The 22,704-nt window shown below is 49.0% G+C and overlaps 1 protein-coding gene across 1 annotated transcript in view; it reads right to left on the bottom strand.

Annotated features, from left to right (window-relative positions):
• The window catches only part of Vil1 (villin 1), a 29,598-nt gene extending 16,173 nt beyond the window's left edge, over window positions 1-13,425 (bottom strand). The window contains exons 1-9 of the mRNA XM_038339951.2: window positions 13,403-13,425; window positions 6,971-7,056; window positions 6,210-6,284; window positions 3,544-3,740; window positions 2,526-2,634; window positions 2,321-2,431; window positions 660-862; window positions 379-457; window positions 149-247 (exon numbers count right to left, since the gene is read on the bottom strand). Coding sequence (XP_038195879.1) covers window positions 149-247; window positions 379-457; window positions 660-862; window positions 2,321-2,431; window positions 2,526-2,634; window positions 3,544-3,740; window positions 6,210-6,284; window positions 6,971-7,045 — 948 coding nt within the window. The 5' untranslated portion in view covers window positions 7,046-7,056; window positions 13,403-13,425. The remainder of the gene's footprint in view (window positions 1-148; window positions 248-378; window positions 458-659; window positions 863-2,320; window positions 2,432-2,525; window positions 2,635-3,543; window positions 3,741-6,209; window positions 6,285-6,970; window positions 7,057-13,402) is intronic.
• Between the last annotated feature and the right edge of the window lie 9,279 nt (window positions 13,426-22,704).

Below are 22,704 nucleotides of genomic sequence, written 5' to 3' on the forward strand. Positions count from 1 at the left end.
TTCTGATTCATAACAGTGGCAAAACTACAGTTATGATGTGGCGATGGAATAAATGTTATGCTCAGGGGTCGGCACAACATGAGGAACTGTACTAAAGAGTCACAGCGTTAGGGAACTTGAGAACCACTGGGCCAGACCCTTTCCTTACCAGGGCCTGGTTCATGGCCCCGCTCCTCTCCTGCTCATTGGCTTTTTTCCCCTTCCACACGAAGATCTTCAGACCTCCCTGGTCCAGGATATAACAGTCCTAGAGTCAGTAGAAAAAAAACTAAATGAGCCTGTGGTGTTGGGGAGAAAGGGGGGGCTAGGTTTCCCCCCTATATCTGCTTTAGCACTTTATAGGTGTCCCTTGCTTGGGGTCCTCCAGCCCCTTCTCACCTCATGGTTGAGCAGGTCCTGTGTGAGCGGCCGAGTAGCAACTTCCCTAACCACCAGCTTTCCTTCCGAGTCAGACACACTGCAGGACAAAGCAAGGCATGGATAGGAGGTGCCACAGCCAGAACATCCTACCCCAGGAAAGCCCCTGCGCTCAGGAAGGCCTGGCATCCAGGAAGACCCTGCACCCAGGAAGACCCCCGCGCTCAGGAAGGCCCAGCAACCAGGAAGGCCCCGCATCCAGGAAGACCCTGCACCCAGGAAGGCCCCGGCCCAGAACTCACTGGTACAGCTTGAGGGCAGCCTTAACCGCCGGCTCCACCACAGTGTCAGGAATTGCTGCCTTCAGTTCCTTGCGCTGGCCCAGCACGTGGTTCATAATTGCCATCAGCTCCGGGGAGTCCCCTTCCTTCTCCCCTTCCACCACACCCACGTAGGTGCGTCCACCCCGTTCCTGGTCTCGGATCTCTTTGGCCAAGGTCATGCCCTGCAGCAGCAGACAGGGCAGTGCTGTTCACCACCCTGGACTCTGCAGGGCAAACCCCACTCCACCTTGCAGATTTACAAGGGGTGGAGTCAAGTCTTGTCAGGTGTGTGAGGAAACAGTAGGAAGCCCTGGGAAAGTAGATTTCCTCATAGAAATGGACAAGGCGTCTGGGGGAGTGGGATAGGGAAGCTAGACCTTTAGTTTTGACACTGTTGGGAATCTGTGATTTCCTTTCATGGTTTTGTACGAAAGCTTACCCTCGAAGATGTTAGTACTATATTCAGTCTACCCAAAGCACCCATGCTCACAGTACAAATTCACATGTACATACCTATATAACACATTCACACACACACAGCTCAGTTCCATGAAAGCTTACACAAGCATGCATATACACACATAGACCCCTGGGTGCCTGCACACTGTAGTGTGTTCTTCTTTAGCCCAAAGCCCCTCCTTTCACGGGTGCTCTGGAGTTCCTTGGCCCTTGGGGATAGTCATTCTCATGCTTCTGTCTCCGGCCTAGCTCTCGGCTCTCCTCTTAGGACAGCCCCTCTTCAGATAGCCAAAAGGGCCCTCTATGTCTCCCTGAGATCTTTCCCATCTCAGGGCTTGGCCCTCCACTGTTCCTACTGTTCTCAAGCATAAGGCTTTGGGTCCTCATCCCGTACAAAGCGAAGCCCAGATTCCAGCTGGTCCTCTCCCCAGCCCATGTCTACTCAGAAATCAGAGAAGCTCTATTAACTGGGTGTCCCAAGCAAAAGACCTAACCCTTTTTCCCAACCTGCTGGCCACAAATCCTGTCTGTGAGACCTGCTGGCGGCTCATCATATTCCCACAGGCCTGAAGGGTTCCCTACCGACCCAGGGCCTTTGCCGTACCTTCATCTGGTCCCTAGTGCCACTCTTCCAGCAATCATTCCTCTGGTTCTCCCTTTCCTTTCTGGCTACTCCACCTTAAGGGTTAGTATTATAATTATGCTGGCCTGCCCAGTCACCTGGGTGCCCTGTACCTTTAAGAGACACGCTCTGCCCACTCCCAATTTCCTGCTTCCTGCTGAAGGAAGGTGATCTTGCCTTTCTTCCTTTCTCTCTCTCTCTGTCCTTCTTCTGAAGAGGCATCAGCTCCCTACCTCCGTCCTCCCCCCCTCAATTTCTCTCTCCTCTCCATACCCCCTGCCTTCCCATATCCTCCCAATACCCACTAAATAAACTCTGCAAACCCAAGCTCTCTCTGCATGGCGTATCTGTCTGTCTCTCACCTGCTGTGGGACCTGACAGGGTCACCCATGCCATAAATCATAAGTTAGTCATAAGCCTAACAGTCACACAGCAGCATTGCCTCTCTGTCTACTTTCACAGGGTGGGGTGGGGGAAGCGGGGGGGGCGGTGCTGCTGAGGCTGCTAAAGCAGGTGAGGTCTGCTGAATTACAGAGATGAGGTGCCCTGTCAGGGTTACCCGAAGTCTCTCCATGCGGTTGCTGTCTGGCCCATTCCACTGGATGATGAGTTTCCCGAGGTCCAGCAGGAAGACATCCCCTCTGTTGAAGCTCTTCCACGACATCTCCACCTAGAGGGAACAGGGAGCCTTTTACCTCTGGCCACCCTCATTTCACTCAGCCCCGCTGGGTTGCTGGCCAGTGTCCGGGCTGGGCCTGCCCCACCTCTCCAGCCAGCACATTCCTCTTGCCCTTGACGTGCAACAGTCGCCGGACATCGCTGGAATTTGTTTCCACGTGCTTCATGCCAGAAGCCACTCCCCCTTTCTGGATCCTGAGAGAGAAAGAAAGGAAAGCTGACTCAAGGGTATTGAGTCAGGAGATATGCCGAGGTCCTGAGCTGCCTGTGCCCTTCTGAGGCCCCAACTGGGACAGGCTCAGGCAAAGGAAATACTTAAAGTTCAAACATCAAAGTTACACTTTGTTACATCAGTGTCCTGCAAATGCTTGGTTAGCCTGGACCATGCACCTGACCCTGCAATGTAGGTCTTCCTGCCTCTTGCCTTAGTTCCCTGCCCTGCAGAAGGGTCTGCAGTGATAATCAATTGTGGTGAGATCTGGAGAGAAGAAATCGGGAATAAGGCCAAGGCCCCAGACACAGCACACTGAGGAGGAAGAAGGGAGAGAGGCCACTCGAACGAACGCCCAGTGGCCCGAGAGAGCAGGGTTTGATGTGACAACCTGAGGGGTGGGGATTGGGGGGGGTGCTCAGGCAATGACCTGATGGGCGGGGATTTGGGGGGATGTTCAGGCAATGACCTGAGGGGCGGGGATTTGGGGGGATGTTCAGGCAATGACCTGAGGGGCGGGGATTGGGGGGTGCTCAGGCAATGAGCAGTCCACCACACCTAGACAGGAACGAAGACAGAATTCATCGGCCATAGTCATGGGATCTTAGAAGCCAAGGGATAAATCAAGTGAAAGCAGACTCAGAGGGACAGTCCTGGGTCAGGGCAACAGCAGAAATAAGTGTGAGGAGTGGAAAGGTGGAGAAAAGTCAGCAAAGGCTGCACGAGCTTCCCGCAATCTCCAGAGCTTCATCCAGGCTTTCTTCCTAGCCCAGATCACCTCCCGCTGCCCAGAGCCTCAGTGGCCCTTCTCTCCAGCCCAGCCCCCATGTCCTAATCCCCACCTCAAAGACCAATCTTGGGATCCTCCCCAGCCCCACTGCACCCCTGCCTACACAAGGCCTTGCTTGAAGTAGCTTCGGAAAGTCTCGCTCTCGTTGCCTTGGACCTCACGGTGCTGGACAGCCCGGCCCTTGAGGTAGTCATCCATCTGCGTCGTGTAGATGGCAGCTGCCCCCTGCTCATCCTGGGATGAATTCTGACCAATCCAGTAGTGGATATCGTAGGTCAGGGTGCTGCTGGTCTTGTGGATCTGGGGGAAGGGGGCATCTGTGTGGTGAGACCTGTGGGGTCCCACAGCTCCCTCTCCCATTCTACACGGCCTCCTGAGTACTTGGACCCAAGGAGGCCTCTGGCCTGTTGTCAGGAGCCCAGCTCAGTCACCAACTCTACTGGTAGAAAACACGACGTGGCCCTCCCTTCTCTGGATCTTGTTCTCATCTTGAAAATAATTCACGTGGATTGATGGGTGTGAGCTATTAGAGACCAGTAAGATGACTATATGGGCAAACAAATGTATTGTCTCTCATGGTCTGTGAGGGACAGGATCCCATGGGAGCTCTATACATGCTCGAGTCCCTTCTGTAAAATGGTATGTGATGTTTGTATGGAATCTGCAAAATCCTCTTATGCTTAAAAAATTGTGTGTGTGTGTGTGTGTGTGTGTGTGTGTGTGTGTGTAGGGTATGCGCACATATGCATATTCACATAGGTGTATTTAAACACAGTTATAGGCATGCTCAGAGCGAGGGTGGAGGTCAGAGGACAACCTTTGGGAGTTGCTTCTCTCCTACTGCACTGTAAGGTTTTGAACTCAGGAGGTCAGACACCTACACCTACTTGCTGAACCATCTCCTTGGCTCGAGAATCAGCTTTGTTACTACTGTTTTGTTATTGTGTTTGATACAGGGTTTCATGTAGCCCACACTGGGTAGGAATATTCTGGGCTGAAGGATGCCCTCCCATGATTTCTCTTTCTACCTCAGGGGTGCTGGGATTACTGGCCTGTATGCCAAAGCACCTCTCCTGCAGGAGTAGGGATCAAACTCAGGTCCTCCTGGATGATAAGTCAGAACTCTACCATTGAGCTACACCCCAGGTGTCTCTTAGACCTTACATCATCTCTAGATGAGTCCTAATTCCTGAACCCAGGCAGGTGGCGATCAGAACGGTTGCCACACTGTACTGTGTATGAAATAGTGGCGAGAAAAATATCTATGTGATCATTCACCACATATTTCATTGGATTTTTTGGGTGTGTGTGTGTGTTTGTGCACATCAGATCCCCCAGAGGTAGAGTCAGAAGCAATTGTAGCCAACCTACATAGCTGCTGTGCGGGGAACCAAACTCAGCTCCTCTGCAGAGCAGCATCCACTCTTAACTGAGCTGCCAGCTCACCAGGCCCTCGCAAGCAACTTTTTTCTAAATATTTTCAATCCATAGTTAGTTGAATCCACAGATACCCTGTGGACACAAATACCTGCTGTACACGTAATGATTGTGTAAACACACCACAGCCGTTTTCAATCTGTGACACGTGGCTCCGCTTTTCACTTACAGTAAGAATGTGGTGAATTGTTAAACATGTATCTTCAAAATTTAGAAGCAGGGCAGACAAGAGAACTCTATGGGTCAAGGCACTTGCAATCAAGCTTGGCAACCTGAGTTTGATCCCTGGGACCCACGTGACAGAAAAAGAGCACCGACTCCTGCAAATCAGCCTGTGGCAGCACGTGCACCTTGCTTAGCACGTGTGCAGTCCTATGCATACTCACATACACGCACAGACTCACAAAATAAATAAATGTGTCAGTCAATGTAATTTTGAAAAACTTTAAAAATCAGAAGCAACTCAGTATAAGAAAAGAAAAGCATGAATGTCCTTAGTGATGTTGGTGGTGCCAGGATGTGCAAACATCATGAAGGGCTATGAAGATGATGGTGGGTTTTAGAGAGGTGGGGCCAGTGCCTGCCACTGTAACTGACAACTTGAGGTCAGTCTCTGGGACCCACATGGTAGAAGCAGAGAACTGACTCCCCCAAGGTGTCCTCTGAAATTCACATCCTCTCCACGGCATGCATAAACACACACACCAAAAAATACAATAACAATAAAAGGTGGACCAACTCAGAAGGCCCCCAAGGCTGAATGAGTTCAAGGCTCCAGAGCTAGAGGAAAGCTCTACAAACCATCTCTGAGCCCTCTGGAGCCCCACAGTTGGGCACCTGGGCACTCTTGTAAACAATGGTTTGATGTGGGATGTCCTTCTCTATATGTGTTGCTTGTGTTGGTGAACGAATAAAGCTGCTTTGGGCTATGGCAGGGCAGAATATAGCCAGGCTGGAAGAGATATAGAGACAGAGTAGGCGGAGTCAAAGAGATGCCATGTAGCTGCTGAAGGAAGCAGATGCCATGTAGCTGCCCAAGAAGCAAGACTAACAAACATGAGCCTTGTGGTAAAATATAAAATAACAAAAATAAAATTTAAGATGCAAGACCTAGCTAAAAATATGCCTAAGATATTAGCCAAACAGTGTTGTAATTAATACAGTTTCTGTGTGATTACTTGGGCTTGGGCAGCCGGGAACGAACAAGCAGTCTCCACTTAAACTGATTGCTGAAGCCAGACCACCCCTCAGCACAGCCTTCAGCCTCTCGTTTCTGCCCTAATACCCAGTAGACTTTGCTCTGTGCAGCCCCCTCCGGCCTGACCCACTTACAGCCAGGACTACATAGCAGTCACCATCGAAGAAGCTTCCAAAGGTGCTGGAAGAAACAGGTACCATCTGCATAGCCTGAAGAGAGAAAGGTCACAGTGGACATGGTGACAAACGTGTAGTCCCGCCTACCCAGGAGACCAAAGCTACAAGACTGCCTGGGTCTAGTCATTCTCGGCTGTTGTGTGTTGTGCCAATCATGTGGTTGTACTAAGTTTGGGATCAATACAGTGACCTCCCAGGAACCGGACACCATCACCCCAGGAGGCGTGACCTGGTCCAGGCTAGAAAGAAGTCATAGGAGCTACCAGAACCACCAGGTAAGGAAGCTGACCAGGAGATGTGTAGGAGGATGAGAGTCGAAGATGCAGGGCCCAACAAGGTTTGGATGTTGCTTAGCTATAGTCCTTACTAGGTGTGGCCCTCGGTTCCGACTTCAGGACCACAAGATACCCCAAATCAAAAAGATCAGTGCCCAGAAATGAAAGGTGGGGGGAAAGCTCGGTAAGTTTTAGGCCAGTGGGTGACCCTGTCTGGGAAAGGGACAAGGGAGGAAACAGAACAGAGAAGGATAGGGCTAATGGGGACAAGGAAGTGGAAGGAGGAAAAGGCAGATGAGGAAGAGATGGAGAAAAGAGGACGGGGTGGCAGGGGTGACACCAGCAGCTCCCTGAAGTATGCAGGACCTGGCTGGAGGAGACTGGGCAATGCCAGGCTTCCTCCACCCTCCTGAATCCCTGAACTCCCCTCCAGACAAGACTCACCTCGATCCTCCATATCTGTATTCCTGGAGTGGTGATGTTGAGAGAGCCTTTGACTTGAGAAGTCAATTTGGTCATGGTGGGTGAGCCTAGAGGAGAAGGCATGTGAAAGCCACACCCATCTAGTTAGGAGCGCCAGTCTTAGGTGGAGGTCACAGACTTGATGCCTAGAGGAGGAAGGGAAGCTGGCTCCCCACTGGGAGTCTTAACCCCTAGGATCTAGCCTCGAGCCTTCCCACCCAGCTTTGATGATGCCCTGCTCTTATCCAAATGCCTACATTGGCTCCCTTAGTATAAGTTACATAACCCAGCACTTAAAAGAGACCCCTCCCTCCATGTTTTTGAGACAAGGATTTGCTATGTAGCCCAGGCTGTCCTGTGTGCCACCATACCCACTTTAAGCCTCTTCTGTAGCTTCACTCTCCCTGCTCTGTAGGCTTTTTGAAACAAGGTCTCACGTAGCCCAGGCTGGCCTTGAACTCACTATTTCAGATTGCAGATATGCAACACTAAGCCCAATTTTAAGCATAGAAAAATCAAACTAAACAAAACATAAAAAAGGTCAGGGAGATCGCTCAGTTGGTAAAGTGCTTGTCCTAGCCGCAGGACGCATGTGAAAAGCTTCGAGTGGAGGTGTCTGCGGTGTCTACATGTAATCCCAGCACTGTGGAGGTGGAGACAGGTATATCCCTGTCTTGGCCAATGGCCTAACTGACTTGGTAAGCTTTAGACCAGCGGGTGACCCTGTCTGGGACAAAAGGGGCAGGGTGGCAGCAGGTGGTTCTGTGAGTAAAGGGATTTGCTCATGAGCCTGAGGAGCTGAATTCAATCCCTGGAACCCACACGGTGTAAGGAGAAAACTTCAACAAATGGCCCTCTGACCTACACATGTTCACTGTGGTATGCGTGCACCCCACTCCCCCGACACACGCACACACATGCACACACACACACACACCAAATATAATATTTAAAGATTTTGAAAGTGGGGGCTACCTGAGGAATAACACCTGAGTTTGTTTCCGGCCTCCACACACAGGTACTCACATGTGTACACACAAATACGCATGCACACACGTGCACACACGGCACACACGCACACACACACACACACACACACAGGAAAAAGAAAAGAAAGAAAACTGTTCTTGAAGTTTACAGCAGCTCTATTCACAAGTGTGAAACGTGGAACCACAGCCTGGTCTGTGTAGTGAACTCTCGACAGCCATGACTACATAGAAGACCCTGTCTCAAAAAGAGTGGGTGTGCCGGGCGGTGGTGGCGCACGCCTTTAATCCCAGCACTCGGGAGGCAGAGGCAGGCAGATCTCTGTGAGTTCGAGACCAGCCTGGTCTACAAGAGCTAGCTCCAGGATAGGCTCTAAAGCTGCAGAGAAACCCTGTCTCGAAAAACCAAAAAAAAAAAAAAAAAAAAAAAAAAAAAAACCAAATAAAAAAGAGTGGGTGTGGGGGGAGAGTGGTTGTGGTAGTAGTGGGGGAGGGACCACAAATGTCCATCAGTAAATGAAACAGGAAGTGGTGTATCCACTACACTATGAAGCTGTAATGTGGAGTACAGTAATGACACACGCCCCCAACGCAAACTGTGCTAAGAGAAAGGAGCCAGTCATAAAAGCATACATAATAAACCATCCCATTTACATGACCTAGTCAGACATGCAAATCTGTAGCGGCAGAGACTGTGGTTACTAGGTTTGGGCAGGAGGAACAGTGGGCACGGAGTAAGTGCTGGAACTGGAGAGTGGAGAGCGCTGCATAGCGTGGGGAATGTGTTAAATGTCGCAGAATCGCCTGGATAAAGTGGGAACTGGGGCTGTAGCTCTGTGGCAGAGAGCTTGTTTAGCACACCCAGGCCTGGAGTTCCACCCCCAGCTCCTGAATAAAGAATAGAATAAAATGAGTGGGGTGTTGATGAATACCTGTAATCCCAGCACTGGGGTGAAGGTAATTTAGGGTCAAACTAGCCTGGGCTATTCTATGGATAGATAGAAGACTGATGGACGGATGGACGGACGGATGGACGGATGGACAGACGGATGGAGGGATGGATGGATGGACATCTTCTGAGTAATTTACCATAATAATACAGGAGCGCATGCCTGTCGCTCACCAGGCCCCACCAACATCCTCCAATCACTGCGATTGTTGCCCAGAATATTTTCAGCTTTATTTTATTTTATGGATATGGCCATTTTGCCTATAGACATATGCATATCCCCTGGAACCGGAGTTGCAGACAGCTATGAGCTGCCATGTGGCACTGGGAATCAAACCTGGGTCCTCTAGAGAAGCAGTCAGTGCTTTTAAGCACTGAGTCATCTCTCTAGTGCCCCAAAATATCTTTTGTTTGCTTGTTTTGTTTTGTTTGTTTGGTTTTGGGGAAAGAGTTTTCCTATATAGCCCTGGCTGTCTTGGAACTCACTCTGTAGTCCAGGCTGAAGCTGAACTCAGAGATCTACCTCCCAAGAGTTTGGGATTAAAGGCATGCACCACCACGTTCAACTGTTGTCCAGATGTTCCTGCAAGGGCAGAGACCATTTCTGTCTGCTCAGTACTAAATCCCCAGCATTAAATTGGGTGTGGTGTAATCCTAGTACTCAGGTGGAGACAGGAAGAGCCGGAGCTAAAGGTCACCCTTGGCTACACAGCAAGCTTGAGGCCAGCTAGGGCTACATAAGAAGCTTCCCAATAATAATTAGGTGCTAGGAAATGGTTCAAATGGAATGACAGAAACAACCAAAATTTATTCTCTGACTGCTGCATGTGTGCTGTGGTGTGCACATGCCTACACATATACACAATCAAGCAATCAGTCAATGTAATTTTAAAAAAATTAAGTCTCCAGCATTTAGTACAATACTAATTCTCTGTTAGATGTATGATTGAGTGAGGAAAAGCAGGGAAAGAGTAAGGAGAAAGGGAGGGTTTAGATAAATGGATGGGTGGGTGGGTGGATGTGTGAGTGGGTGGATGGGTGGGTGGGTGAGTGGATGGGTAGATGGGTGGGTGGATGGATGAGTGAGTGAGTGGGTGAGTGGATGTGTGAGTGGGTGGATGAATGGGTGGGTGGATGGATGAGTGGGTAGGTAGGTGGGTGGGTGAGTGGATGTGTGAGTGGGTGGGTGGGTGCGTGGGTGGGTGGATGGATGCGTGGGTGGGTGGATGAGTGGGTGGGTGGATGAGTGGGTGGGTGGATGAGTGGGTGGATGAGTGAGTGGGGGTGGATGGGTGGTGGGTGGGTGGTGGATGGATGGGTGGATGGGTGAGTGGGTGGATGGGTGGATGGATGGGTAGGTGGGTGGATGAGTGAGTGGGTGGGTGGAAGGGTGAATGGAAGGATGAGTGAGTGGATGGGTGGGTGCGTGGGTGGGTGGATGAGTGGGTGGGTGGAAGAGTGGGTGGATGAGTGAGTGGGGGTGGATGGGTGGTGGGTGGGAGGGTGGGTGCATGAGTGGGTGGATGAATGGGTGGGTGGATGGATGAGTGGGTAGGTAGGTGGGTGGGTGGGTGGATGGGTGAGTGGGTGGGTGACAAGCAGAGAGAAACTGCCACTACTATTAAGCACCCTCCACCCACTGGACTTGAAGAAGCCTCTCCTGGCCCCTGTCCCTAGCAATGCCATTTTCTGTTTGGACCTGTAGCTGTGTTTGTTCCAGCGGCTGATCAGAGTCACCTGGGAGGTTTTTAAAAATACTGATGCTCCTGAGCTCAGAGCCTGCATCCCTAGGGATTCTGATTTAATTAGGCCAGAATGAGGCTTAGGGCTTAGATACTTTACTTCTGCCAGAGACGAGGCCTGAGTCCTTTGAAAACTGGCCAGGATTCCTGTCGTGAGCCTGGTGGTTCTCATGCCATTTTTCAACCCTCTCCACCAATATGACCACCACCCATGCTTCACATGCCTGCCCCAAATGGAGCAGGAGGGGTCAGTTACCCTCCGTGACTGTTCCTTGGCCTAGTGACTAACAAGCGAAAGGTCGAGTGCCCTACACTGACAGCCCCATCTCTCCAGCTAATCTCTCCGTGCACTTTGGTTTTGAGTCACGTCTTGGATAATAAATGGCTTGGCCTTTGTAGACTCCCTCTTCTCAGCCCTGCAGGCTGACTTATCTTATGTTCTGCCCACTCTGGTCAACCCGCCCCTTGGTGATCTGGGCCACCTGTCCAACTTTGGAAGCTTGCTGTGTTTGCAGAAGCTCCACGGGCCTGACTCCACCTGATACCCCTGTTGGCATGACTGCAAACATCACATATTCCTTAGCATGAAGGGTTTTACACACACACACACACACACACACAATCCTTTTGGTTCAGCAAGATCAATTTGAATAAGAGGACAGCATTTTCTGTTTTATTCCTGCCATCTCTGTTACAATTACCCTTTCTCTAAGACTCTCTTCTGCACTTCCCAGGTGAGGAAGTGGGTCATGGGTGAGCTAGGAGCAGAGGTCTACCAGATGGATGTCCTGGAGCAAATTGGCAGCAGAATGAACTAATGATAGACACAGGGCTGTCTGTTGGCACCAGAGAGGGGATAAAGACTCACTGCCTCTCCCTGAAGAGAAGTGAGATTGGGACCCTCCTACCCACACACCCCCACCCTGCCACAACAACCTAAACAGAGAGGGGACAGCCTCCTTAGGGCCAAGTGGTGATGGCTGATTCTCAGATGTGGCTAGTGCAACCCCATCAGCACCGCCAGCTGCTACTGCACCTACCATCTTGGTCAGAGCAAACACCTCTCCCTGATCCCAGATGAACCCCTCAGCTCCCCCTAAACTTCAGGGAGGACTGGATGGCCCTCATCCCCGGACCCGACAGCAAGGAACCTGGGGTGGATATTTCCTCAGCTTGAACTCACTGACTTACCCCCGGTCCGCACCCTTCTATGGCCCTAGCCCTAGGAGGACACTTGTCACCCAGAGAACCAAAAGTCTATGTAGAATCTCAGACACCTCCCCCTCCTTCCATTCTGTCCCAACAGTCTCCCCCCTAACAGTCTGTCTACCCACACTCTCTTCTGCTACCCTGACTTCTAGAATCCTAGCCTGGCTACCGCCCTGGTGCCCGGGCTACACCTGTCTCTGCTTTTCCACACTTCCTACAGGAAGCCTTCCCAGAATTCTGAGGCTGGCAGGGAGTCCTTTCTCAAGGATCTCACTGTGTCCCAGACTGATGGCTCTCTCAGCCCTCACCACACAGTAACGAAAAAGCCTTTTTGTAAGTCTAAAGTCCCCAAGGTCCACGACCTACACAGGTGGGATTTTTTTTTTTTTTTGATGGTAGACAAAAATCTTACTTATAGCCCAGGCTAGCCTCAAACATATAGCAATCCTCCTGCTTCAGCCTCTCAAATACTCAGATTACACACAGGATAATGACAGATGTTTGTAGCTGCCAGCTCATTGTCTATAGCAGGAACACACAGCTGGCCCTCATACACCTGAGCCTGAACTAGGAAATGGAAGGAGTTCCTCACTGGGCTTTAGACAGATTTAGAGTCTTATCTCCAGCCACCCATCCTTCCTTATCTGCTGTCCTATTATTCTTGGGGTGCAACTTTAGGGACCCCTAGTGTGCTGCTATGAGTCTTGGTTCCCAGTACGCAGCTCTTAACTAGACAGGAGTGTGGTAACAGTGGGCTAGGTCACTCCTCCTTATACAAAGGATACACTCCTGCTACCCAGGGCCTGGGAGCCCCCCAGAAGCAGATACTCCCAGCCTCCAAGTGACAGGAAGATTCCTGGAGAGATGGCCTTGGACAGAGTAAACCCCAAATTTCTAGGCGAGCTAGGCTTTCATGCCCAGCTCTGGTAAAATAGACCAAGGTGACTGGGGAAACAGAGGGGCCACTTCTAGGGCAGGGGTGATGTCCAGGCCCGACAAGGCCTACACGGCCCTGTAGCCTCCTACTCTTGCCTCTCCCCTTCCTCTGGGCTCAATCACTGGATTCCTGGTGGCCGTAGTTTACACCTGAGGTCCCGGGAGTGTCAGAAAATGGTGACACAAAGAAAACAACCACTTCAGATCAAGAAGAAGTGGACCAAGAGATGAGCAGCAAGAGAGAATGACTCCAGTCAAGGAGACCTACCATCCCAGCTCTCTCAGGACTGTTCTGATTTCAGTTCTAGAAATCCCAGCCCTAAGGACCCACCTTAGCCCCAGGCCACCTGCATGAATGGCACCCGAAGTGCAGAGAGGGTGAGGTACCGGCTAGGGGCCTGTGAACTTCCTTCATTGAAGGCCCAGGACAGCATGCTGGCTTCTTACTTCTTCCAGAACCTCAAAATGCCTTACCTCATTCCCCAAACCTGTACCAACATGCTACAGACAGTCCAGGCTGTCAGAGAGAAGCAAGGACCCTGTCCCTTTCAATCACCTGTGGTCCCCATGTGTCCCTACCCAGTTGCCTTACCTGTGTGGAAGAGGCAGCCGCCACCTGGGAGATCTTAGGAAGTTGTGGCAAGCTGGCTGCAGGAGAGCAACCTTTGTCCTCACCCCCCCTCCTAGGAACTTCCTTCACCATATAAGGGAAGATAGGGCCCCAGAGAGAGAGAGAGAATAGATGAGGGGGTGGGGTAGTAAGTGCCCAGGTCCCTGGGAACCTAGATGCCAACAACAGCCTGACAATCAGAGCTGGTGTGTGCCCCACCCTTGGCTCCAGAGCTGCGGGAATGGGGCGCACTTCCGCTCAGGACCTGGGCACTCCCTGCAGATGGACAACCCCTACCAGGGCAGGCGACAGGTGTCTGGACCATTCTTTCTTCCCACCAGGAAGGGAACTCAGTTGTCCACTCTCCTGCCCTAGAGGGATGGCTGGGGGGCGGGGGGCACTACAACACACAGCACAGACTCCTGGGGCCTTGCAGCTGGAACTTCGGCACACAGGCCAGGGTCCCCTTGGGGACAGGTTGGGCCCCTGACACCCCTACAGGCCTCATCTACTCAGCATGACCCTCGCTCAGTGGGCACAAGGACCCTTCCAGTCCTCCCCCCTGTGAGCCACAGACTCCACCTGGAGGTTTTATGAGTTACCATAAACCATGCCTTTGAACCCTGCTCCGCTGTCTCCTCCCAGGAGCCAAGGGCCTCCACCTCCCTGCCCTGGACCTGGGGATCTGTCTCACTGCCCATCCACTTCGAGGTTGAACTGGAAACGGTGGCCTCGTTCCTGCTGCCTGTCAAACTTCTGTCACCTCGGAATCTTGGTCCTTTAGGAGGGCAAGATGAAGAGGGTGGGATGAGGGATCTGGCCCCTTGACCTTCCCAAGAGCTCTGGAGACTGAATCGAGTGTGTGTGTGTGTGTGTGTGTGTGTGTGTGTGTGTGTGTGTGTGTGCACCCGCACATGAGGGCCCATGCACAGTCAGTGAAGAGAGTAAACACAGAGCAGGTGCTGTTTTGTTTTGAAATAATGTAGTGCCCTTTCTTGTGAATGAAAAGGATGTATGTTCACTTAGTTATAAACAAAACGGAAAGGAAAAACTCCAGGATGGATATTTCCCCATGAGTCAGTGCTCATAGTCTGTTCTGAAGTATCTCAGACCCTTTTCCAGAGTGTGTGCTGTGCACATCTGCTGTACGTGTCTTTTATCAGCACGTGTGTGTGTGTGTGTGTGTGTGTATACACTTTTTACCCATACATGATACTTTTTAGGTTCCTTGATTTATTTTTATGTGTATGGGCGTTTTGCCTGAATTTTTATGTGTATGGGCGTTTTGCCTAAATTTTTATGTGTATGGGCGTTTTGCCTGAATTTTTTGTGTGTTTTGTCTATGTACTTGTGAGGTGCCTGTGGAGGCCTAAAGATGGTGTGGGATTCTCTGGAACTGGGGTTAGGGATGCTTGTGAGCTACCATATGGGCGCTGGGAAGGGAACCTGGATCCTCGGGAAGAGCAGCGGTGCTTTTGGCAGCTGAGCTATCTCTCCAGTCCCACACACAGCTTTCAAAGCAATTAATTAGTTATTATTATTCCCATCATAATTATTATTTTGTATGTGGAAGTCAGAGAACAACTTTCGGGGCTGGGTTCTCTCTTTCCACTGAGGGTTCCAGGACCAGATATCAGGTTCAAGATGTGCGATGTCTTTACCCACTAAGCCGTCTTTACTGCCCACAAACATTTGTGTGCACCTTCATTTCCAGTCTCCCCACGGTGTATCCCAATGACAGCAAAGTTCCTGTTAGCAAATAGCTCAGGACGGGGTCTCTAGACTCTATCCAGCTGTTCTCATTGCTAAACGTTTGCCTGCCGACTACATCCACTCTCACTGCGAGTGTGGGCTCAGCGATACAGCACACACCTATTGTGGGCCTGGGTTCAATTCTCATATTACACCACAAAAGTGGAGAATTCCTAAAAGCGCCGGTTGTGGTGGCCCATGCCAGTAGGGTTTGCTGAAGGAGGTGGAGGCAGGAGGATCACCAAGTCAAGGCCTACCTGGGCAGGGTGGTGGTGGCACACACACACACACCACAGACACACTCTGTGTGCTCTGTGAGTTCGAGGCCAGCCTGGTCTACAGAGAGAGTTCCAGGACAGCCAGGGTACACAGAGAAACCCTGTCTTGAAAAACCAAACCAAACAAACAAACAAAACACCCCCAAATAATCACAGGGCTGTGCTCTACAGCTCAGCTGGCCTGAAATTTCTAATCCCTATATCCTCTCAAGTACCAGAGATATAGGTGTGTGCAACCAGATCCAATGGAGAGAGAATATGTGTGTTGGCTTTTTGTTTTTTTGGGGGGGTTTTTTGCTTGTTTGCTTTTGGGGGGGTTATTTTGTTTTGGGCTTTGGTTTTTCAAGACAGGGTTTCTTTGTTTAACAGCCCTAGCTGTCCTGGAACTAGCTCTTGCAGACCAAGCTGGCTTTAAACTCACAGAGATGCACCTACCTCTGTTTCTCAAGTGCTGGGATTAAAGGTGTGTGCCACCACCGCCAGGCAAATACATGTTTTTAAAATCGTTTTATGCCTGGAGAAATGGCCCAGTGGTTAAAAATAGTTCTTCTCTTGCAGAGGACTCTGGCGGGATTCCCAGCGCACACAGAACAGCTCACAAACCTCTGTGATGCCCTCTTCTGACTTCTGCCAGCCATGTATGTATATGATGCATATACATACATGCAGACAAAACCTCCTGCCTCATACACACAAAATTAATATCTCTAAAACAAACTGTTTCAAAGTGTTGGAGATGTAACTCAGTGATCAACTATGGGCTTGAAATACGAAAAGCCTTGAACGCAATGCCCAGCCTCCAAATAAATACATGAATTTCTAATTTCTTGTTGTGTTAAACATCAACCATATAGAAAAGCAGAAACAAGTGTGACAGCCATCTGTGGGTTAAGGAGCTAGCATATTTGCCATGTGTTTATGATGTGTGTGAACATATGTTTGAAGGGAAGTTTCGTGGAATACTATTCCTTCGCAGCCAGTGTTTAGCCCCTTCTGCTCTGTAGCTCGAATAAGATCTTCATAACTGAGAGTATGTACCAGTATTTACTACACCACCCGCTCCCTAGTCCACAGTCCACCGGTTATCTCCACCCTGACCTTATCTGCCTTTATATGTGGAGTCAGATCAGGAACAAGGATTTCCTTTGGCTGTCACGTCTTCTCAGCGTTTTTAATTGAGAAAAGTCCCTCCCCTTTCCCCATGACCTGGGACAAGAGAACCATCTTACAGGGTGTTTGCCTTATGGTAAGCCCCAGTTTTCCTTTATGGTATTATTTATTCACGCTTTAAAAACAATAATAACAAAAACTCAAACACACAAGGTCTCATGTAACCCAAGCTGGCCTCAAACTTGCTTTGTAAAACCAAGGATGACCTGGAACTTCTGATCCTCCAGCCTCCACCTCCCCAGTGCTCGGATCATGGGAGGGCACCACACCTTTTTTTTTAAGGAGGTGCTGGGATTGAACTTGAGGCTCTGTGCATGCCAGGCAAGCACTATATTAACTGAGATACCTCCCCAAGCCCTATGATGATGATTTTTTTTCCTAGGGTCAAAATCCAGATTTATTTATTATTTTATAGAGACAGAAACTCACCCAGTAGCTGCACTGACTTTGGACCCATAATCCTCATGTGTCAGCCACAAAACATATGCCAGCTTGCTTTTAAAAATTGTTATGTTCTTATATTGAATGTGATGGTGCATGCTTGTAATCTTAGCACTTTGGAGGTAGAAGCAGAAAAATCAGAAGTTCAAGACCATCCTCAGCTGCATAGTGAGTTCAAGGCCAGCTTGGGCTATATGAGATCCTGTCAAAACAAACCAAACATTTATATTATTATTATTTTGTTGTTATTCTCCTACCATTTCTTAAAGCCTAAAGTAGATTCCAATTAAACACTTTCTTCAGAAATAATTGACAGGCCTGCTTTCTCAAAGAAAACCCATCAGGTATCATTCGGGAATCTTCCTAAGGCAAGATAACAATCTGCAGGTCAGGGGTGGGGCCAGAGGTTCCCTGGAGATGCTGATACTGCTGGTCCTTGAATGAGTTCATTCTTTCAGCACAAGGTCAAAGGTCACCACACTGAATTACATCAGAGGACACTGGTGTCAAGTTTTTCCAGCGTAAGCAACGTAAAGTCTGAGGCCTTGCTTACAGCAGCAGGTCCCACTTTCTATTAGGACTCATCCGCGTCCACAGAGTGTGCCTGTGCTCCTAGCCACTTAAGCAGCAGAAGCAGGGGAACTGTTGGAGCCCTAGGGTTCAAGGCCAGCCTGGGTAACACGGGAGACCTCATCTCAAAAAACAAAGAAATAATAGATCCACCACCACAACAAATAAGTCAGTTACGAGAGGTTGATACTAACACACGAAGCCTTTGATTTCTCACTTCGTCCTTCTTTAGCAGTTGTCATTTTGTTATTAATTTTTAATTAATTAATAAATTAATTTTAAATTGCAGGGCTGATGATTAAATGTGTTTTGTGTACAGCTGGCAGATGCTGAACTAACCCCTCTCTCAGATATGTTCTTTCCTTTCTTCCTCCTTCCCTTCTCTTTTGCTAAATGTAAAATAAATGTATTTATTTCCTGGGGAAGGAGAGTTATGGGGGCATGATGTATGATGTATGATATTCCAGTTTGTAAATTCCTGTCCTTACTGGGCAATGCTAGCACATGCACCATTTAGTCCCAGCACTCGGGAGGCAGAGGCAGGCAGGTTTGGTCCCTACACTCACAGGGCCGCTCAAAACCACCCGTAATTCCAATTCTAGGGGCTCCAATACCCTCTTCTGTCCTCTACAGACACAGCACACATGTGATACACATGCATGTAAGGAAAACATTCATATATACATACGGTTATTTAATAAATAAAGTTTAGAAGAAGTCCATTGTCCCTTTGGCTACATAGTGAATATGAAGCCAGTCAAGAATACACATAGTGAGACCCAATCTCAAAAATAAACAAAAAACCCAAACCAGGGCCGGTGAGATGGTTCAGTGTGGGTAAAGGCTTTGTTGCCAAGTTGAGGGCCTGAGTTCATTCTCTGAAACTTATCTGGTAGGAGGAGACCCCTGCAAGGTGTTCTCTGGACTCTATGTGTAAGCACTTGGGCAGTACACTAAATTAACTAAAAACAAATAAAAGACAAAAAAACATTTTTCTCTGATATTCCTGGTTCATCTTCCAAGGTTTTACCATTTTATACTACTGACACCAGTGTTGTGCCAAGTGTCTGTTTCCTGCAGTGTGTGTGTGTGTGTGTGTGTGTGTGTGAACAAACATAGGTATCTGCTCCATGTCCACAGTTAGCGGTACCTTCACTGGTGTGTCTCTACAGCTGGATATGGTCACTCGCCTCCTTCTTCACCCCTGCCCAGAAGCCGCTCAGTCACCCTTCCTGCCCAGGTGATTTATCAACTCCCACATCCATCCTGCCTATCTGGTCACTCTGCCGTCACCACAGCTCAGGCCCATTCCTCACCTCCAGGACTGTGACTGTGTCCTCCTGGTAGAGTCTTACTGCCCCTCACTTAGTTTCCAGTGTGCAGGTGACAGGTGCGTCCACAGCCATCTTAGATCCCAGTGTGCAGGTGACAGGTGCGTCCACACCCATTTTAGTTTCCAGTGTGTAGATGACAGGTGTTTTTACACGCCCTTCCTGCTTATGGGATCTTCATGTCCCCTCAGTTGTATCCTATGTCTATTAAAATAACGAGGGACACTTTCACTAGACACGGTACATGACTGTAATCCCAGGACCTTAGGAGGGTGAAGTAGGCAGATTGTTATGGATTCAAGGTGAGCCTGGATTACATATCAAGACCTCATCTCAAAATTAATAAAAGAATGAAAAGGAAGAAAGAGCTGGCAAGGTAGCTCATCTGGGAGAGTGCTTGCTTAGAATGCATGAAGCCCCAAACTGAATCCCCAGAACCTCATAAATCCAGCTTGGTGGCCCATGTCTGTAATCCTATTACTGGAGAGGGGCAGGCAGGAGGATCAGGAGTTCAAGACCATCCTTACACAGTAAGTTACATAGTAAATGTGAGGTTAGTCTGGTCTATATGAGATCTGTCTGTAAGTAAATAAATTAAAATACAATGAAAATAAAAATAAAGCTGGGTGGTGGTGGTGTACACCTTTAATCCCAGCACTTGGAAGGCAGAGGCAGGCAGATCTCTGTGAATTAGAGGCCAGCCTGGTCTACAAGAGCTTGTTCCAGGACAGGCTCCAAAACTATAGAGAAACCCTGTCTCAGAAAACCAAAAGAAAGAAAGAAAGAAAGGAAGGAAGGAAGGAAGAAAGAAAGAAAGAAAGAAAGAAAGAAAGAAAGAAAGAAAGAAAGAAAGAAGTCAGATGTAAACATCTTTAATCCTAGCACTGGGGAGGCAGAGGCAAGTGGATCCCTGAGTTCAAGGCCAACCCTGGTCTACAGAGTGAATTCTAGGACAGCAAAAGCTACACAGAGAAACCCTGTTTAAAAAACAAACAAACAACAAACAAACAAATAAATAAAATATGAGAGGTCACCCTTTAATCTACAGCTCCTTTCCCATCGTCCTCCACTTGGGTACCATTCCAACAGTCTTGTCTTTTGCTCCACTCCCCGCTTCAACCAACTGAGGCCTTGCTCGGGGGAGCTCATCCTCCTCACTCCAGCCATCTTGCCCACCCCTCTTCTTCATGCCTCACTCCAGATAGAATTGCTGCTCAGTCCCCTGGGGCTGCCCTTGTATGGTGAGGGATCCATGTGCCCTCCAACGTCCCAAGCTTCTCACAGGCGTTCCCAGCATCCGAGAGCTGGGGTCATTTGTCTGCACCCAATTTCTCTTTCACTCTAGGTGATAGGATGTGCTCCATTCTGGTGAGCGGCAGGGAGTCAGTATTCTGGTTATAATAGATGTGACTGTGCCTCAATAGGACTTGTAGGGCTCAGCCATGACAAGGTGGAGAGAGGCCTGAGTTTCAGATTTCCCTAAGGCAACATCTGGTTCCAAGAAAGGCCACCCAGGAACAGACCATCCAAGGGGAAAGTACCTGCTGTTCCAAAAGAAATTCCTACCATTCAACCCATTGTAGATAGGATGTACCTTAGCCCAGCACACACCCATCCCTTTCCACCAAGACACCCCTAGACAAAAGTCAGCCAATTAGGGGTCCTGAACCTTAGAAATCCCTCACCCCAAATCTGCTATGATAAAAACCCCACTCCAGCTGAGCTCGGGACTCTCTGATCATGTCATTGTGTTGGACACATGGAGAGTCTAAGTTCGAACTTGAATAAAGGCTCTTTGCTTTTTTACACATGGGACTCGGTCTGTTGTAGTCATCACCGGACCCCCAAACAAGACCACCACAGAGCCCGTATCTGATGCACACACACTGGGGTTTATCGATTACAAGTTAGCTAAGTCAGACCGTAATCCAACACACCGCTGCAGCAGGTTAAGGGAGAATGCCCCGAGGCTTCAGGTAAGGGGCTTTTCAAGGCAAAAACTGCAAGGCAGGGTTGCACAAGCCTTGGTGTTTCGGGATTGGGTAAAAGTATACAACTTTTGCATTTGTTGGTTGGGGTAAAGGGGAATTTCAAAACAGCCACTAATCAGATACCCACAGGACATTTGAAGCAGGCAGATGTAAACAGATGTTCTCTGGACACCCTGGTAGGTGTCCTGGTCACTTTTACCAGGGCTGGTATAGTTTCTTGGGAATGTTTATGACTTTGCTGGGCTGCATTCACCCCCCCCCCCCTTTGTTAGGTCTTGTGTAAAATGGAGTTCTTTTTCAAAATGGTGTTTGTTCTGCTCCTTCAGATCTCCTTGTTGGTTTTTGGGGAACTCCGCAATCTGGGCATACCAGTACTAACTACATTTTGAGCTTTCTCTAGCAAGATGGAGCTGAGACAAGTGTCTTATGCTAGCTGTTAGCTACCTGGATGAAGGTATCTCCTGACAGAAATGTGATTGGTGGCCACCTGGTGTGGGAAGTCCTTCTGTATATGTGTTGCTTTTATTGGTTTATGTATAAAGAAGCTGCTTTTGGCCAAAGGGTTAACAGAACATAGCCAGGCTGGAAGGGATAAATAGAGAAAGAGTAGGTGGAGTCAGAGATGCCACGTAACCACCAGCGGGACAGATATACCAGAACCTTACCCATAAGTGCTGGTAAGCCACAGCCACGTGGCGATACACAGATTAATAGAAATGGGTTAATTTAAGATATAAGAGTAAGCCAGAAATACACTTAAGCTATTGGGCAAACAGTATTGCAAATGATATCATTTCTGTGTGATTGTTTTGGGTCTGGGCAGCGAGGAATGAACTAACAGCCTTCCGCCTACAGCCACTGGAACTTTTCCTCCTAAACTGATGTCTAGAGCTGGGTGTGGGGTATTCCTGCAATCCCATTACTTAGGAGTTGAAGGCAGGAAGCTCAGATGGTCAAGGTTATCTTTAGTAATATTGTCAATTTGAGGCCAGTCTGGGTGACGTGAGACCTTGTCTGGAACAAACCAACAAAGCAAAATTCCTATCTGATAGCTAAGATAATATTCAGGGTAACATTTCTAAGTCCCGGTGTCTTCAGCCTGTCACTTGACTTACTCTGCCGGCACTGGCCAGTGTAAGCATCGCCTGGTGAGAAGTCTTTGCTTCCTTACCGCTGACTTGACGACACTGCAGACCCGCTTTGTGTCATTTCGGATGTCATGGTCTCCCTGACCAAACGGACAATTTATTCTATGGAAATGTGATGTTTTGTTCATCACAAAACCTCAACAACCTCAACATGATTTTTAAACTTGCTTTTGTTTAAACTTATTTCTACTTTGTGTGTGTTACAGTAAGCAATTCTAAAGTCATCTTCAGTTCACGTGGCACATCCTTTGACTCGGAGCTCGTCCTCTCCGTGGTGGAATTAGGACCATTTTGGTTAGATTACCACTGGGTATTGAGAAGCTAGACAAGCTTGTTGGTCCCACAAAGCAAACAGGCAAAGCCCAGGGTTTTTGCTTTAAATTCTTTTTGTTTTTTGTTATATTGAGGCACGGCTCCCCTCCTTTTTTATTGATCTTTGTTGAGCTCTATATTTTTCTCTGCTCCCCTCCCGCATCTCCCCTTCCCTTCAACCCTCTCCCAAGGTCCCCATGTGAGGCATGGCTTTTCTACATGGCCCAGCCTAGCCTCCAATTTCCTATCCTCCTGCCTCAGCCTCTTGAGTGCTGGGATTATAGGTGTGTG

The sequence above is a fragment of the Arvicola amphibius genome, chromosome 8 (genome assembly GCF_903992535.2).
Source record: "Arvicola amphibius chromosome 8, mArvAmp1.2, whole genome shotgun sequence".
Taxonomy (NCBI): domain Eukaryota; kingdom Metazoa; phylum Chordata; class Mammalia; order Rodentia; family Cricetidae; genus Arvicola; species Arvicola amphibius.